Raw genomic sequence first — 18,342 nt, forward strand, 5'->3', positions numbered from 1 at the left:
TGGGGCGGGCCCCTGTCGCGTCGCTGACCCCGGGCCCGTTGCCTCACTGACCCTGGTGGGAACAGGTGGGGACGGGCCCCTGTTGCCTGCTGACCCTGTGGACTGGGTGGGGACAGGCCCCTCTCTCCTTGCTGACTCCTGGCGGGACTCGGTGGGGACAGGACCCCTCACCTCGCTGACCCCAGCAGGACCAGGTGGGGACAGGCTCCTGTCACCTCACTGACCCTGGCAGGACCAGGTGGGGACGGGCCCCTTTCAACTCGCTGACCCCATAGGACTGGATGGGGACGGGCCCCTGTGGCCTAGCTGACCCTGGGCCCCTGTCATCTTGCTGACCCTGGCAGGACCGGGTGGGGATGGGCCCCTGTCACCTCGCCCTTGGCCCCTGTCCTCTCATTGACCCCACAGGACCAGGTGGGGACGGCCCCCTCACCTCACTGACCCCGGTGGGAACAGGTGGGGATGGGCTCCTGTCACCTCCCTGACCCCATAGGACCAGGTGGGGATGGGCCCCTGTCACCTTGCTGACCCCACAGGACCGGGTAGGGATGGGCCCCCTCACCTCCCTGACCCCATAGGACCGGGTGGGGACGGGCCCCTGTCACCTCGCTGACCCTGGGCCCCAGTCGCCTCGCTGACCCCGCAGGACCGGGTGGCCCGCTGGAGTGAGGGCAGGACACAGTTCCTGCCAGAGTGCAGGGGGACGGGCCAGAGCGCCGCCGGCGTCGCAGGCCACGGCCCCTCCTAGGCCCGGGGTCTCTGCAGAGCCGGCTGACCGCCCTGTCCCGGCAGCTGCCCCCCGATGCCTCGGGGCCCGCCTGCTTGCCCTTCTCCCGCTCCTCTGCCGCCTGCGGCACCGGGATCCAAGGCGCCTTCTTCGGCAACCTGAGCTCGGCCAACCCGCGGCAGCAGATGAACGGGCTGACGTCCTTCCTGGACGCGTCCACGGTGTACGGCAGCTCCCCGGCCTTGGAGAAGCAGCTGCGCAACTGGACCAGTGCCGAGGGGCTGCTCCGCGTCAACACGCGCCACTGGGACGCCGGCCGCGCCCACCTGCCCTTCATGCGGCCGCCTGCGCCCTTGGCCTGCGTGCCCGAGCCCGGCACCCGCGGGACGGCCGGAGCGCCCTGCTTCCTGGCGGGGGACAGCCGTGCCAGCGAGGTCCCCACTCTGGCGGCCCTTCACACGCTGTGGCTGCGCGAGCACAACCGCCTGGCCTCGGCGCTCAAGGCTCTCAACGCTCACTGGAGCGCGGATACCGCCTACCAGGAGGCGCGCAAGGTGGTGGGCGCCCTGCACCAGGTGCGCAAGCCGCTGGGGTGCCCCGCGTGCTCGGTGGGGGCGGGATAAAGCGTGGGACTCCGACACGCCCACCGATGGCCCGAGGCTCACGTTACACACGCAGCTGAGCCCGGACGAGCCGGGCAGCGAATGGTGACCTCGCGGCGTTGGTGGAGTGAGCGGGAGCCGAGCGGGCTCCGTGAGCGGGCTGGAGGCCCATCTGCGGGACGATCCACCGCGGCCTGAGGCCCGGCCCCGTTGGGAGCACGATCCCATAGCTCGTCAGACGGGATCCGACCTTGAACAAAGTGGGGTCTCACCCAGGCTCAGGGGAGCGGTTCTCGGGCCCCACCTGGGGGTGTCTGACCCCCGCCTCCGCCCTGGGCAGTTCTCCCAGCTGTGTCCGCCGCCAGCTTCCTTGTGTCCATGCCCTTTCCCCACGCGTGAGCTCCGTGGGCTCTGCTGTCCCGGGCCCTGGACCAGCCGTGCCCGGCGAGGGTGCTCGGGGGTGTGTGCTGAGCCTGCGAGGAAAGCCTCAGAAAGTCACCCCAGGAGTCCCGCCCCGCGTCTGCCCAGGACCTGTCAGCCTTTCTTGGCGTCACCGTTTACTTCCAGGTTCCCTGGCGTGCTTTTTCAGCCAATAGCTTCTCTTTGGTGTTTTATGCAAATACGGTGGAAACCCTAAAATAACGCGAGGTCGCGTCCAGCGTCGATAAAACCCTTGCGAGATGTGGGCTGCATCTGAGGGGTCCCTGGTGGCCCGTAAGACTGTCCCCCTTCCCTGCTTCCCTGGCCTGGATCGCTCCCTCCTGACAAGCATTATGTCGTTAAAAGAAGTGCCTGCAAATTAGGAGAAGAGAGAGAGAGAGAGAGAGAGCGCGCCCAGCCCCGCGGCTGCCACCCCAGCTCTGAGCGGCCAGGCGCAGGGACATGCAGCGGGGGCTGTGGCTGCTGCTCCCTCCACGCACCCGGAGCGGAGGTGCCCCTCTGCCTCCTGCACCCTCCCAGCCCCATACCAGCCCCACACCAGCCCCGCTCCGTCCCCCAGAGCCCCACGCCGCTCCCCGCAGAGGCCTCTGCCCAGACGTCTTCGGCAACAAGCCGCCAGGACTCCCCTCTGTCCCGAGACACACAGCTCTGGGCGGCGCAACCCTGGGGTCTCCCTCCCCACGGGGCCTGTGCGGGTCTGCACGGGGACGCGCTCAGGACGAGGCACCCAGTGCCCTTGGCAGACCGAGCAGCCGTGGAGCCCGGCCCACGCCGGGTGGGAGGGGCCGCCTGGACCCCTGGGCAGGTGGGAGAAGCCCTGGGACGCGCCTGGGACGCCAGCCTGGGCTGAGGACCAGGTCCTGCACGACCAGGTCGTCACGGGTCTGCATGACCCCCCGTGACCTGGGGCCGCTCTCTGCTCCCCGAACCTCCCTGGGATGAGCCATCCAGCTGGCGGCGCTGGGCCAGTGTCCATCCAGCGTCCATCCGGCGTCCCCTGGCCCCGGAGGCGGGGGTGCTCCCCGCGGCTCTCCTGCAGAGCACAGCCAGGCACTCAGGAAACACGTCCTGTGTGGGAGGGACCCCGATAAGGACGCAGGTGGGGCAGCCACTCCTCCAGCAACCGGGGGCCCTGACAGGCTGACCCCCGAGAGGCCCGTGCCCAGACGGGACGGCTCCCCTCAGCTGACCCGCCCTGGATGCCCCCCATTGGCCGAGGTTGCTGCAAAGACCGGAAGACTCCGACGCTGATTTTTACAGCAAAGGGAATGACTGTTGAAGCTGCAAGCGGAGCCCTCGTGCCCGGTCCTCCCGGGACCGTGCGTCAAACAGAAGCCACGGGTGCTGGCGGCCTCGGGACCGCTGCCGGGGCTCCAGGGCTGCAGGGGCGCTGGGATCGGAGCCCGGGGCTCAGGTGCTGCAGGCCAGGCCCCCGCCCTGTGAACCCGCAGGCCGAGGGCCGGCCGCGTGCGCTGCAGGATGCGCGTCTTCCCGGTGCCACCAGCCCCACCACGCCCTCCCCCCTGCCGCCCCCAGCACGCCGCTGCCCTCGAGAGCACCGAGGGCCACGCGACGCGTCCTCCAGGCCGGGACCACGGTGGGAGGAGGCCTGGTCTGTGAAACCCATGCGCGAGGTTTGAGTCCCTGCCGAGGAGACCCTGCCGGGGGGCCTCCTTCCGTTCCCGCGAGGAGAGCCCAGGAGCTCAGACGCAGCCCGGGGAAGGAGGAAGGACACGGGCCAGCATCCCTTCTAGTCTGCGAGAGCCGCTCGGAGCGCGGGCCACCCTCCCACCCTCTGTGCCCGGCACTTCCTCCCCGCGGGGGTGTCCTGCGGCTCGCAGCCACCCTGGCAGTGGACGCCCCTGCCCCGTGGGCACCGCGCAGGCCTAACCCAGAAACCCCGGCAAAGAGGCTTCGGGTCCGGGAGTGTCCGGAGCTCTCACTTCCCTTCTGAGCTGCGGTGTCGACGGGGCGCCCGGGGTGAAGGGGTCGAGGGATGGGGTCGGGGGTGCAGGGGGCAGCCCGGCATCTGTGCGGTGCACCCCAAGTTTTGTGGGGCTGCCTTGCCCGGGCGGCGTTTGGGGGTGTCGCTGACATGGCCCCCCAGCCCCATAAAGGTCCGAGCTGTGAGGATGCCCGTTGGATGCACTCACCTGTCCCCTCACCTGGATGGCCTGTCCCTTCCGGGACCAGTCTGGCCCCCGGATGCGCAGCAGGAGGTCCTCCCCCGTCGCTGCGTGTCGCCCAGGGCGGCACCCTCCCCTGCGGCCGGCCGCCCCTGCTCAGAAGCCGTCCCGCTCTCCCTTCTCCTAGATCATCACCTTGCGGGACTACGTCCCCAAAGTCCTGGGCCCCGAGGCCTTCCAGCAGCACGTGGGCCCCTACGAGGGTTACGACCCCACCATGGACCCCACCGTGTCCAACGTGTTTTCCACGGCCGCCTTCCGCTTCGGCCACGCCACGGTGCACCCGCTGGTGAGGCGGCTGGACGCCCGCTTCCAGGAGCACCCCGGCCTCCCCCCGCTGCGGCTGCAGGACGCCTTCTTCAGCCCCTGGAGGCTCCTCAAGGAAGGTGCGCCCCCCCCCCCGCTGGTGCTCCCCAGATCCGCCCGCCACCCCGCGCTGCTCCCTGTCACCTCCCGGCCCCGCCAGCACACTGAGCTGAGCTTGGTCCCTTAGCTGTGCTCACGGGAAAGTGGCTCCAGCGCTCGGCCAGACACCTCCGTGGGCTCTCTGATGCTCCTCGGGGCTCCCGGGCTCCTGCCCTGGGTCCCCTTGGGACCTGAGACCTGCCCCCCACACTGCCGGTCAGTCCCGGGCCCCACCGGGTGCCGGCTCCCCGCAGGCACGACCCACGCGGTCCCTGAAAGCCGAAGAACCGCACAACGTGAATGCGTGGCCTTGAGGGGTTTTCTGTTAAGCACAAGCCGGGTTGTCCACGCGAGGACCCTCGGACCACCTCGCCTGTGCCGTGATGTTTTGCAGGTGGTCTGGACCCCCTGCTGAGGGGCCTTCTCGCGAGCCCCGCCAAGTTGCCGGTGCAGGAGCAGCTGATGAATGAGGAGCTGACCGAGAGGCTGTTCGTGCTGGGCAGCTCAGGCAGCCTGGACCTGGCGTCCATAAACCTGCAGCGGGGCCGGGACCACGGCCTGCCAGGTCTCCCCACTCCCGGCTCCTCCCCGGGCTCCCCCCCGCCCGACTCACCTCCCACCCCAGGGCTCCTCACCAGACTCCTCCCCAGGGCCACCCCCAGGCTTACCTCCCACTCCCCGGGCTCCTCCCCAGGCTCCTCCCTGGGTTCCCCCCAGGGCTCCTTCATGTGCTCACCTCTCGCTCCTGGGCTCCTCCCCATACTCCTCTCCAGGCTCCTCCAGGGGCTCACCTCCCACTCTCATCACCTCCCCAGACTCCTCCCTGGGCTCCTTCCTGGGCTAAACTTCTGCTCCCAGGCTCCTCCCCAGGTTTCTCCCCGTACTCCTCCCCTGGCTTACCTCTCACTCCCCGGATCCTCCCAGGGTTCCTCCCAGGGCTCCTTCTGGAGTTCCTCCCCAGACTCCTCCCCAGGCTCTTCCTCAGGCTCCTCCCGGGCTCCTCCCCATACTCCTCCCCTGGCTTACCTCTCACCCCAGGCCCCTCCCGAGGCTCCTCCCGGGCTCCTCCCATACTCCTCCCCTGACTTACCTCTCACCCCCAGACTCCTCCCCAGGCTCCTCCCCAGGCTCCTCCCTGTACTCCTCCCGGGCTTACCTCCAACCTGGGCTGTGGGGCTCACCACAAGTGCCTGTGGGGTCAGCAGCACAGGGCCTCCAATCCCCCGCCGAGTTCTAGGGCTCTGGTTCGTCCACGGGGGACCGTTCAGTGCTGCTCAGAGGCCGGCAGCATGTCCAGGCCTCCCAGTGGGGCAGGAGCCCGGCGTTTAGGAAGAGCAGCCCCCAAAGAGGCAGAGGGAGGGGGTCTGGCCTGGTGCTTGTTGGGGCGTCGCAGGCCCACTGACCGGCCGTCCCTCCCTCTCACCGCTCCCGGGGCCAGCACACATCCTGCCACCTCCAGCCTGTCACCCACTGGCAGTGCCATCTCCTGGCCACTCTGTGGACCTGGGACCCACTTCCCGGGCTGCCCCCAGCTCCCCACTCCATCCCCGGCCCCGTCACCTGTCCCAACCCTCCCCGCCCCTCCCTGACCCCCGCCAGCCGTGGCCTTTCCTCCAGGGGACCCTGTAGTTCAGCTGCATGGTCAGCCTTGCTCACCCTGCAAGGCCCCTGCTCCCAACACCCAGTTTGGGTGTATGGACCTGCCTGGCACCTGGGGGCTCCTCCGGGCCAAGGGCACCCCTCACAGGTCCCCTCTGCTGTGTAGCGGAGGGTCGTGGACCGGCCACAGGGAGCCAGTCCCGCTGCCTCGGGGCCTCCCCCCTAAGCCCCTGGCGGCGGCACTCTGGTCACTGTGCAATATGGTGTCTGGGGTTCATCCTCACTGACTTGCCGGCATGTTACGGGGCAGGGTCCTCAGGGAGGCCCTGACTCTGGGCTGGACTATTCCGGCACGTTCCACTCGGCAGGTACGAGGCAGGGCAGTGGCTTTCCGTGGGGCCCAGCTCCGGTGAGGCGGCGGGGTGGACGCGCGGAAGGAGAGAACGGCGCTCCTGCCCGCAGGTTACAACGCGTGGAGGGAGTTCTGCGGCCTGGGCCGGCTGCACACGCGGGCCGAGCTGCGCTCCGCCGTCGCCAACGCCACCCTCGCCGGCCGGATCATGGACCTGTACGGGCACCCCGACAACATCGACGTCTGGCTGGGCGGCCTGGCCGAGCCCCTCCTCCCCCGGGCGCGCACGGGCCCGCTGTTTGCGTGCCTCATCGGGAGGCAGATGAAGGCTCTGAGGGACGGAGACCGGTGCGTGTCACCGCCCGGCACTTCTGCGGCCCGCGGTGCGCGGGTCCCCAACCGGGCGCTCAGGTCACCTGGGCACTCGCACGGCCCGCCAGGCCGTCCCTGCGGGGCCCTGATCCCGGGTCATCACACAAAGGGAGCCCAAGCACGCTCAGAGCTTGAGCCCTGAGCTGCTGTTGACGCGTGCAAACCGCGCTCTCACGCCCGAGCGGCCATCGTGTGGGGAGCGCCCAGAAACCCACCCTCGGCTCTTTCCTCGCCCGTCTGCTGCACCGGGCGGGTGTGCACTGACCGAGGCGTGAGGCCCGGGCCCGGGGACGGCGCCGAGCACGGGGCGTGCGCTGTCCCTCTGTCGGCTCGGCCCAGGCCCCGGGGGTCCCCCAGGGAGGCGGCCAAGCCACCCCTGGCCCCGGGCCCGTGGGTCAGGCGTCAGGCGTCTGGCAGCTCCGGGCAGCGGCACAGGACAGGACACCCCGTGCGCCCCGACGGGAGGCCCCGGGTCACAACTCCCTGCAGCGCTCAGCGCCCCCCACCCGCAGGTTCTGGTGGGAGAGCAGCGGGGTGTTCACCGACGAGCAGCGGCGCGAGCTGGCGAGGCACTCCCTGTCCCGGGTCATCTGTGACAACACGGGCCTCCCCAGCGTGCCCGCGGACGCCTTCCAGGTCAGCAGATTCCCACAGGACTTCGAGCCGTGCGAGAACATTCCGGGTCTGAACCTGGACGTGTGGAGGGAGGCCCTTCCGCAAGGTGACCTGAAGCCCTTTGTTAGATTGTGTCGTAGCACGTGGATTGTTCAAGAGTGTTGTGTGCCGCAGGTGCACCCAAGGAGGGGGTGAGCCCCCAAGTCAGCCACGCACGGGACCCTGAGTAGGGCTGGGCGGGTGGGCGTGGGGTGTGGGGCGCGGGCTGTCCACTGGCCTCCATGGCGCCGTCGCAGGATGCCCTGGTGCCGACAAGCTGCGTGCCCACAGGGCGGTGCAGAGGCGGCTCCGGCTGCATGGCGGGAAGATGGGAGGTGAGGGAGTCAGGAGGGGCGGGGAGGGGAGAGACGGGGTGAGAGGGAGGAGGGCTCAGATGGTGAGGGGGGCAGGGGGCCAGGGGGTCAAGGAGGAGAGGAAGTAGGGAGGTGAGGGGGTCAGGAGGGAGAGGAGGTCAGGGGGTTAAAGGCTCAGGGAGGTGAAGGGTCAGGGGGGAGAGGGGCGCTGGTGGGCGCCCAGAGGCCTCATCGGGGAGGTGCGTGGTGCGGTCGTGGCCGCCACCCCCGGACGCGGGTGCTCTGCTGCGGGGACCAGGCGCAGGGAGCCGGCCCGAGGACCGGGGTGGGTGTGGCTCGACCCGAAGCACCTGTGTGCCCAGGCGAGCGCGGCCCGGACCACCGGTGGGGCGTGGGGTCCGTGCCGGGGGACCCGGGGCCAGCAGGCAGTGAACGCCTGACAGGCTCCACCTTCCATCTCTGTGTAGGCGACGCCTGCGGCCTCCCCGACAGCCTGGACAATGGGGACGTCGTGCTCTGCGGCGAGGCCGGGCGGCGCGTGCTCGTCTTCTCCTGCCGCCACGGGTTCAAGCTGCAGGGCCCCGAGCAGGTGGCCTGCTCCCCCCGGGGCGGGGCTGTCCGGGCCCCCGTGTGCAGAGGTCAGTGGCCACCAGGACGCGCCTTACTCACTTCACCCCCAAATCGGCGGTCCTCAGACGGGAGGGAAGGGCCTGTGTCGCTCACCAGGAGGGGCCTCTGCACCTCATGATGGGCCGCGGACCTGCTGGGGCACCGAGGAGCGCTCCTTCCCGGCCACCACGTGCCCCGCTGGCCTCTCCTCGGCGAGTGGCGGGCCCGTCCCAGCACGGCCATCAGGGTGCCGCGGGCAGGGGAGGGGACGAGCCAGGGACCCACAGGAAGGGCCTCCGGAGACAGTGTCTCCACCGAAACTGAAAAGAAATGCTCCACCTAGAACAGCCCAGAGCAGACTCGACACCCGCTGTGTCATCCCCCCGGGCCCCGGGCACGCGGCTGCGGACGTGCAGCCAGGACGCCGGCGCCAGTGGGTGACCAACACCTGTCACCTGTCACCTGGGGGCCCCGAGCCGCCTCCCACTCGCCCGTCACCCGGGGCCCCGAGCTGCCTCCAGACACCTGTTACCCGGGGGCCCCGAGAGGCCTCCCGACACCTGTCACCTGGGGGCCCTGAGCCGCCTCCTGCTCACCTGTCACCCGGGGGCCCTGAGCCACCGCGCATGGCCACGGCCGCAGTACGGAGCGCCAGGCTCACAGCAGGATTTAACACGCAGACCCGGGGAGATGCACGCTCTCCTCTTCCCTGGACCGCTGCTTCTGCGCTGCGCACCCCTGCCCGGCCCCACCCCACACCCCCGCCCGGCCCCCACCTCCACCCCATGGAGGCTGAGGGAAGGAGAAGCTGGCAGATGAGCAGTGACGAGGGCTTTCCGGAGGGAATGCGGAGCGGATAACAGGCGGGGTGTCGCAGCCCTTTATCTTTGCTGCCCAGAGGACCAGGAGCCACGGCTCCGTCTGGGACAGTGGGGCCCCGGCCAGCACCCTGTGCTCAGGGGGACACAGCCCCGGGGGTCGGCACTGGGGGACTCAGCGGGGCTGAGACCAGTGCACATCTGTCCCCCGCCCTGCGGCTCCCCCAGCCGGGAGACCACAAACGTGGGGCCGCTGACCCGGGTGAACGTGTCCCCTGAAGGCCGCTGCAGTCCCGACCCCGACCCGGACCCCTCGAGGACATATGATTATGGCCAGTACACGTGGGACAAGTCCAGCTGGGGGGACGCCCTCACCCCCGCCCTGCACCCCACACGCACGTGCTCCGCGGACAACGCCGGGGGCTTCCGTCCGCCACTGCACTCTGGTCACGCCCCAGCCCTGCAGGGGTCACCTCCCCCGGCGAGTGCCCGTGCACCCCGTCCCCAAGTCGTGCAAGAGTGAGGGCAGCACAGGGTCCGGGATGAGGGCGAGGGCCCAGCTGGTGTCACGTCGCTCCCCAAACACGGGTCGGCCCAGCGCTCAGCGGTGCGTGTCCTGGTTACCCACCACGCGCTCCGTCGCCCGTAACACGTGGTCTCGACAGCAAGACCGCTGTGTTCCCTGGAACTGGCCAGAAAAGAGACGTTATTTGAGGAAAAGCTGATGCGGCAAGTGACCTGGAAGCGTGTGTCGAGGACCCAGCAGGGGGCTCAGGGCAGCACCCCCCCCCCCGCCCCCGCACTGACGGCGGCTCACCCTCTGCGGCCTGGGAGCCAAGGACGCAGCCAGTGCTGCCCCGCGGGTCAGGGTCAGGGTCAGAGTCAGGGTCAGGGTCAGGGTCAGGGCTGTGGCCCAAGGCCTCGCTCCCTCGCTGAGGGTGAGCGCGGGGCTGGAAATCCGTCCACCGGGCGCACAGACCCAGCCCCGGCCCGGCCCGCGCTCCTGCCCTGCACGGCCAAGTGCTCCCCGGAGGGGAAGGCGCCAGCGTCCCCAGGGAGGCTCTGGCCCCACGTCTGACGAGGCGCCGCTGCCCACAGCCTCCCGTGACTCCACTGCCCACCCCGGCCGCGCCCCAGCTGCTCGCCTCACGCTAAGCACGAGCGCGTGGCTCCCACGTGATCAGCCTCGGCCTCGGCCGGGCCTCCCGTGCGTCAGGCTCAGCCCGTACAGCGCAGGCACAAAGTGGCCGGCCATCTGCGGAGCCGACCTCGGGGCCGGGGGTCACCCGGCAAGAAGGAAGCGGGTGCTCGGGGAGGGGCGGGCTGGCCGCCAGGGCACAAGGGGCTCTGGTCTCTCCCACACGGTGCAGGGAGCGTGCAGGTGCCCCGAGGTGAGGGTGGGAGCTGGGGGGCATCGCCTGGCCTCTGTGTGCCCTGAACCCACGTGCCCTGACCTCTGCATGCCCTGACCCTCCTATGCTCTGACCTCTACGTGCCCTGACCCCTGCGTGCCCTGACCCTCCCATGCCCTGAACCCATGTGCCCTGACCCCTGCATGCCCTGACCCTCACGTGCCCTGACCCTCCCATGCCCTGACCCCCACGTGCCCTGACCCCTGCATGCCCTGACCCTCACGTGCCCTGACCCTCCCATGCCCTGACCCCCACGTGCCCTGACCCCCGCGTGCCCTGACCCCCGCGTGCCCTGACCTCTATGTGCCCTGACCCCTGCGTGCCCTGACCCCTGCATGCCCTGACCCCTGTGTGCCCTGACCCCAGCGTGCCCTGACCCCTGTGTGCCCTGACCCCCACGTGCTCTGACCTGTGTGCTGACCCCCGCGTGCTGACCCCCATGGGTCCTGCCCCCCATGTGCTCTGCGCAGATATCAATGAGTGTGAAGACGCGAGCCACCCCCCCTGTCACGGGTCGGCCCGGTGCAGGAACACCAAGGGTGGTTTCAGGTGTGAGTGCACAGACCCTGCGGTGCTCGGGGAGGACGGAACGACGTGTGTAGGTGCGTGCCGCCCCTCGTGCACCCCGAGACCCAGGCATGTGCAGGGCTGTCCCCCCCCAGGCCTCTCTCCCAGGCTCAAGGACGGCATCTCTTGCCGTGTCCTCACCCCCCGTCCCTGTGCCATCGGGGTCCTGATGGCCACCGGTCTCCGTGATTGGGGCCCAGCCTCGTGACCACTGACCCCAGGTCACTCCTTGGACCCGTCTCCGTACAGCCACGAGGAGGCTGGGGGACATCCGGCAGGTGGGGAGGGCCAGGGCCTTCCGGGCGGGCCCAGGTGCGCTGAGCTGGCTTGGGCCCCCCGTTCCCACTGTCCGCCCTGGAGGCCGGGGCAGCTCTCCGACAGCGCGCACCTGCCACCTGCCGTCCGGGCGCACAGACCCCGGTGCGCGTGTCTGAACGCGGCTCGTTCTTGTTTTGGAAACAGCCGAGTGAGGCAGCCCCTCCCGGGTGTCTCTCGCCCGCACCTGGACGATGCCCGGGCGCGCCGTGCTCCCTGCGGGGCCTGCTTTACGCGGGCGACGGTGTCTAACCTTTAACCTGCGAGGGGATTTCCCTCCTCCTGTGTTTGTCCTTGGCCTGTGCTGACCCCGGCAGACCTGGGGGCGGGTCGTGTGCGGGACCCGCACCACACACAAGGGCTGGCGATGCAGGGCAGAGACCCGCCGGGTGTGGCACAGGCGCTCCCCAAGTCCCGTCCCTGAGACGCTGCGTGTCCCGCGGATGCCAGCAGCCCCCCTCCCCGGCCTCGCCCCGTGCAGACGCGCCCCTTCTGCTCTGCGCCCACCAACCCTGCTCACTGCTCACAAACATCGGCCCTGTGGCTGGGACACCTGCTGCATCTGGCCCCCACCCGGGGCTCTGAGCCCTGCCCGACACATGCCCCAAAGTGTGCCCTCTACGCACTTCCGCCAAAGGCAGGGCTGCCAGGGGCGCGAGCTTGTGGTGTCGCAGTGCGCGTCCCACCACCTGCCCGCCTGGCCCCTGTCTGAGCCCAGGGGAGGTGGGCCGGGTCCTCAGCCCCTCCGCCAGGGGCTCACGCGTCCCCCCTGGCCGGTCCTCGCGGGAGGGCCTGTGGCCTGAAGACGGGCGGGCACCCCGTGGTCTCCACCCGCTCTCCCCACCCGCGTGCTCCGGAGAGCCTGTTGGAAGGGCCCTTTGGGCAGATCTGTGCCCCCAGGGTGCGCACCGTCGCGAGGAGAGGCGAGCCCCTGGGGACCCTGGCTGCAGCCCTTGGCGGGTGGGCTTGGCTAACCCGCTCCTCCCCCCAGACTCCGGGAGGCTCCCGAAGGCGTCCTTGGTCTCCATCGCGTTGGGCATCGTGCTGGTCGTTGGCCTGGCGGGTCTCACCTGGACGCTGGTTTGCAGGTGGTAAGTCCTCCCCGGAAGCCCACACGAGGTTGCTTTCTCCCCCGAGGGCAAGGCTGGTCCCGCATCGGGGTCCCCGCAGGGAGCCTGCTTCTCCCTCTGCCTGTGTCCCTGCCTCTCTCTGTGTCTCTTGTGAATAAATAAATAAAATCTAAATAAAAAAAAAAAAGAAGTTTGGGGTAATAGTGCAGGCGGCCCCGTGGCCTCGACCTCGCACACGCCGTGACAGATGCCGGGGTCAAATCCCGCCGAGTACTCAGCAGTGGAGAAGCCTCCAGCCCCCGGGGCGCGACCAGGCTCTCGGGTCTGTTTCTTCATCAGGATGTGCACGTGAGTGTCGGGCCAGGTCTCTGTCTGTGGAGAGACGGGGCTGGTGCCGGCAGAGGGGCCGCCCCACCGCAGAGTGACCGGCTCCCTCCCAGACGGTCCCGCCGCACGCAGCGGCCCAGAGCCCGCCTTGACCTTCCAGGCACGGAGGTCCACCTCCCACATCGCTGTAAGGACACCGACAACGTCACCGAGGCGCCCGTGTGCGCCCTGCACGCAGTAGGTGCCCAGCGAGCACCGGCTTTGAACTCACGACCGCCTCCCAGCTGTGGCTTGTCCTCGTATTCTTAGTGGATAAAACGTTAACTAAGGACACCGCACAGCCAATCGTCCTGCAAAAGACAGACGTCCCCCTTGCTGAGTCTGCTCCGACCTGCGCGCGGCTCCAATTTAAGGGCCTTCAGGCAGAGGTCATCTACCTACAAAACCGACGGCCTGGGGACAGCGAGACTGTGTCATCCTACCCGCCGGGTTTGGCGGCCGAGGGGGCAGCCTCCAGCCCGCACCCGCGCCCCGACACCGCGCAGCACGCCGGCCACGGGAGGGACAGCTGGGGTCTGGCGGCCGGCGAGGGCTGCGGTCCTCACGGCCACAGGCTCTTCCAGGAGAAAGTGCAGCGGCAGGAGCGGGGCGCCCGCGTGAAGGGGTCTGTCCCTGCGGCCGTGCGGGGAAGGGCCCAGCCTCGAGGCTGAGGCTGCGGGAGCGCAGGCGGCCTCCCCCCGGATTTCAGTCATTGAAGCAACCTGGGGTCAGGACTTCGCAGCCGCGGCATCCTTACGGGGCCGGTACGGATGTGCAGGAAGTTAAGGCTCAAATCTCTCGAGTGGATAGGACAGAGGCGTCGCAGGAGGGCAGAGGCCCGCTCGTGGGCCCTTCACAAGGCTGTGAGCAAGGGGATGTGTGAGCCACAGAGCCAGGCCCTGCCTGCCCCTCCCATCCCCGGAGACACCGAGGCCGCATGGGCCTCGCCGGGTGGACCGGGGCCGTTAGGGGGCTTGAGCGTCCTGTACAACGTGCACACGCGTGTTCCTGCCTGAGCCGACCGCAGGGAGCTTCTGATGGGAACGACCTGTGCACTGAAGCCACTGTGTCCCTGTCTCCGTGCACCTGGGGCCCCCGTGGATGGATCCCAGGATTCAGGGCTCCAGTGGAAATGGCAGCAAATCACAAATAGGCAAAGAGCAAAGGATGACCTAGTGGGGACCCCACTCCAAGGGGGCCCTTGGGGCGGGTGCTGCAGGAGGGCACCGGGGGCGGTCCTTGGGGAGCCCGTGTCTGCACCCTGCATCCAGACGGAGGGGCAGAGACCCCACGCGGGCTTTGAGAGCACAGCCGTCGGGAAGGAGGCCTGCCCTGGGCTCCCCACTGTCCCTCTGCAGCCCAGCCCGGCCGGTGTTCCCTCTCACGCCCCCCCTGCCCCCGCCTGGCATCCCCGCCCTGGGCCCCCCGCTGTCCCTCTGCAGCCCTGCCCGGCCGGTGCTCCTTCTCGTTCACGGCTCCGTGCATCACTGGACTGTCCCCTCCGTGTGCAGCGTCCTCTGCACCCGCGGGTCCCGGCTTGTCCGCTTCCATCCGCCCCGCGACGTTTGGCTGAGCCCGGGAACCTAACACGGCGACCAGCAGCGGGGGGCCTGCCCGAAGCTCCGTTTCCCCCCCGGGGACTGTGATTTGCCGGATGCATTTCTGCACCAAGTAGACGTGCGATGGGATACGGACGGTGGGACTGGGGTTGGGGTGCTCACTGGGCCGCTCTCCTGGGCTGCAGCCGGGGCTCCAGGCGCCCCTCGGCCGACAGGAGAGCTGAGCAGGCCATGTTGTGTGGACCAGCAGCCCCGGGGTCCCCCCGGCTGGTCGGGGAGGCGCCCAGCACCGCCTGCAGTCACAGTGGCCACAGGGCACGGGCGTGACAGGCACTACTGGGTTCCTCTGAGGGGCGCCAGCCCTAACCAGGTGCACACTTGTCCGCAGGGCACATGCGGGCCGCAAAGCCTCACTGAGCATCGCGGAGTTGGGCGGAAGAGGAGCCCCCCCGCCGGGCCGTGGAGCGGGCCAGGACGGCGCCTCTGGCAGCCTGGTGCCCCCCCTCGGGCCGCAGGGCAGGTGGGTGCGCGCCGGGGCGCGGGCAGGGTCACCACACATCGCCTATTCCCATTTGGACCAGGTCATCAAGGAGGTCCCGGGGCTGCGACCGGGCTGCTCCCCCCTGCGGATCGGGTCCCACTTCGCACCTTCCTGCTCTGCATTTACTCCTCATACAAACCGTATTTATACGGGACGGATAGTTCGTGAAAATTTTAACCGACTGTTCAAAGAGCATAGACAAGTTAGGATGAGCGAGCCAGAGCGAGGCCCTGAAAATGCGTTTCCATGTGTACAAACCAGTTTGAAATCGAGGGCCGATTGCAGGCATTTGCCTCCACGTCACCCCAAGTCTTGGCCGAGGACTGACGGCCAACGAACCGGAAGCTGAGAGGAAAGGCTGACTTTGAAAATGCATTAAAAAAAAAAATGTGATCATTGTAAGAGGTGTGAAAACATCCGGTCTAGACTTGATTTTACTCTTTTTTTTTTTTTTTTTTTAATAAATTTTGTACGCACAACCGCAAGAGAGGCAGAGCCGGCAGTCACCGGGCGCGCCCCGGCTTTTGGCGACGTAGACGGTCCCCGGCCTGGGACACCCTGTGCCCGGGGCGTCTGCCGCAGAGCAGGGGCTGCGTTTGCTCCCAGGCAGGGACCCCGCAACGGCCCCATGGGAATGCACCCACGAGCCCTCTCGGCCACCCTGAGGACGCGTGTCCCCGGGCCCCCAAGCAGCCCGACCAAGGCCCGGGGTCCCGTGGGTTTCTGTGTGCTCAGCACCTCTTCTCTCCTGCAGGACCCGGGCCGTGGACCCCACATCCAGTAGGAGCCACGTGGCGCAGGGAAGCCCGGCATGAGCAGGGGCAGCTGCGGGCCACCTCCTGGGAGCAGAGGTCGGTCCCCAGCACGACGGGGGACGGTGTTCCCTCTGGAAACAACCCCGACCCCCACGTTTCTACCTAATAAAGTGTGTGCCGCTTCCCGAGCCAGAGTCATGTGTCGTTCACACTTGCTCCCGTGGGATGGGGCCGGGGCACCTGCCCATCGTTAGAGGCCCGGTCAGGACCGCGGTTCATGGTCCCAAAATCGCCACTGAGGCTGCTTTCCAAACCAGGGCCCATGTGGCCTGTGCCCTAGTTACACTCTAGCTCAGGCCACTGAATGCCGGCCCTCAGCCGCATGCCGCTGTGTGCACCGCGCACCACTCCCCGGGGCTGCCTGGACACGCGCCTGCACGCTCACGAGCCTCTTGGTCCTGCCCGACAGACGGGGACACATGCTTTCCCTGCCCTCATGTCTGTCTGTCCCTCTCCTCTTCCTTCTGCCCCGATTCCCACCCGCCCACCCGCTTCCCCGCGTCCCGCGTCCCCCCCGCTGCCCTTCCTGTGGGTGGTGTGGACAGAGGACGGCTCTTGGGATTTGTGTCGCCCCCCAGGGGCCGGCCCCGCTCTGGGCACCTGCCGCTCACCCCAGCTCCCCCCGCACGCGGGTACCCCCCAGCCTCGCCGCCGTCGGGGGCCGGCCGTCCCCACAGAGCAGCCACCGTCATGGCCCCGGTGGTCCACACCAGATGACCAGTGGCAGGCTGCGACCCCGCCGAGGGGGCCAGTCCCACCCAGGCCGCCAGCAGCTGGGAAGCCTTCCCTCTGCAGAACCACGCACAGGGCGCCTGCCCCAGCCGCGGACCGCAGTCACCGGTGGGGACCAGCTCACCCCCAAGCAGCTGCCCTGTCGCCAGGAGGGAGCGCTTGCCGAGGAAGCGCTTGCACCACAGCCCTTCTGCTCGTCCTGCCAACACCGTCCTGGTCCTCACAGGTGCTGGGTCATCCTATCCACGACCCCTGTGCCCCCCGGGGCTCCTGCCGGCATCGCGGCCAGCGGGCAGCCTGCGGGGACAAGTCCTTGCCCTGGGATCTCGTTTCTGTCCTTTGTGTCCCGGCTCATTGTGCTGACGAACACTCATTGGCCAGAACGAACACTCCCGGGTCGTAGGGCTCCCAGGATAATGAAGTACTGACGGTCCGATCCCGATGACCCTTGGCGGGCGTGAACACGGTCACAGCGTCCTTTCACTCGCCCGCGATCCCTACACCGTGAAGTCAGGCACTTTGCTGGCACGACCATTCTGGGCCGTCCGCAGCCAGGATTTATGAGTTTGTTGGGACCTGAGCACAGGAGAGCTGCCCGTGGGCCCTGTGGGCGGCGTTCCAGCAGCCCGCCTGTGTCCCCGGCCCGGCTCCCCTCCCCTGTTCCCAGGATGGCCCTGCAAGCTGGCCGCGTCTTTGGGATAATTAGCCTCAGGGGACGTTAGCCCCAGGCGTCACCCCAAGGTCACTTTGTGCAGCTCCCTCATTGCTCAGAGGAGCAGTGGAGTCCCGGGTGCCAGAAGGGACCTGCTCTGGCTCACGGGGCGATTAAAGTTCAAGGATGGTGGAAACGCCGTCCCTGGGGCTCCCTGCGGATCCACCTGCCCCCATATATCCCCAAAACCTGGGCTTCGAAGGTCGTGAGCTGTTTGGGGGCATCTGACCGGGTCACATGGGGGGTGCTGGGCATGTTGCACGTGAGCCTCACCCACGAGCACCCTGGACCCCACTCAGGCCTCTCCTCGGTGACAAAGGCAGGGAGCACTGTCCCCGAGGATGCCCCGTTTCCTTGGCAGGCAGCACCACCTGCTGGGCCCCACGGGGGAACACACCCCGAGCCCGAGGCTTAGTTCCTGCCGGGCACCCAGTGCCCCAATGGCGCTTCTCCCCCTGCCTCTCTCTCTCTCTCTCTCTCTCCTCTCTGTGTCTCTCACAAATAAATAAATAAAATCTTAAAAAAAAAAATAAAGCCCACTTTGTGGTCACTTCTGTCCCAGGAAGCTGCACTGGGCGGGGGAGCGTGCAGGGCCCCGAGTCGCCCGGCAGGGACCACATGTCGAGTCGCTGTGACGTGCGAATCAGAACACCATCCATCCCCCAGTGGGGCAAATATGCAAGGATAGACGTTGGCACTGATTTCTTCATGAAATGTGATTCTGGAGAAATGTTGCTCTGTTTTTATTAATGTAGATTTTCCAAAAGAATCTAGAGGACAAAAGACTCATGTCCTGTGATAGAGCTGCTTCCCGAAGTCCAGGCAGGAGGAGGCTGTGTTTGCAGGATGACAGGCCGGGGGTCCTGCCGCGGCTGCTTGGGGTGCAGAGGCAGGAAAGGCGGCGCCCGCCCGGAGCACAGGCTGCAGGTGCAGGTGCGGGCGCTCCCGGGCTCTGCAGCCCAAGGACAGGCCGCCGGTGCACCGCTCCCCGCCCCGCCGCCCCCGAACCCGGGCCCCCGGAGCCGGAGGGAGCGAGCTCGCCGCGCGGCCTGACCCCGAGCCCCCCGGCGGGCTGCGCCTGCGACCCACCGGCCGGGCCTGCAAGAGCGGTCCGGGGCCCTGGGTTCGAGGCCCGCCCGGGGCAGGTGCTCCCGCCGTTCCCCGCACGCCCGCT

At 68.6% G+C, this 18,342-nt stretch overlaps 1 protein-coding gene across 1 annotated transcript in view; it reads left to right on the forward strand.

Moving 5' to 3' along the window:
• The window catches only part of TPO (thyroid peroxidase), a 35,670-nt gene extending 19,818 nt beyond the window's left edge, over nucleotides 1–15,852 (forward strand). Inside the window, 10 exon segments of the mRNA NM_001003009.2 lie at nucleotides 793–1,302; nucleotides 4,084–4,342; nucleotides 4,756–4,926; nucleotides 6,423–6,660; nucleotides 7,197–7,405; nucleotides 8,120–8,290; nucleotides 10,962–11,093; nucleotides 12,365–12,464; nucleotides 14,757–14,888; nucleotides 15,664–15,852. Coding sequence (NP_001003009.2) covers nucleotides 793–1,302; nucleotides 4,084–4,342; nucleotides 4,756–4,926; nucleotides 6,423–6,660; nucleotides 7,197–7,405; nucleotides 8,120–8,290; nucleotides 10,962–11,093; nucleotides 12,365–12,464; nucleotides 14,757–14,888; nucleotides 15,664–15,724 — 1,983 coding nt within the window. The 3' untranslated portion in view covers nucleotides 15,725–15,852.
• The last annotated feature ends 2,490 nt before the right edge of the window (nucleotides 15,853–18,342 follow it).

This window comes from Canis lupus, chromosome 17 (assembly GCF_011100685.1).
Source record: "Canis lupus familiaris isolate Mischka breed German Shepherd chromosome 17, alternate assembly UU_Cfam_GSD_1.0, whole genome shotgun sequence".
NCBI classification, from domain to species: Eukaryota; Metazoa; Chordata; class Mammalia; order Carnivora; family Canidae; genus Canis; species Canis lupus.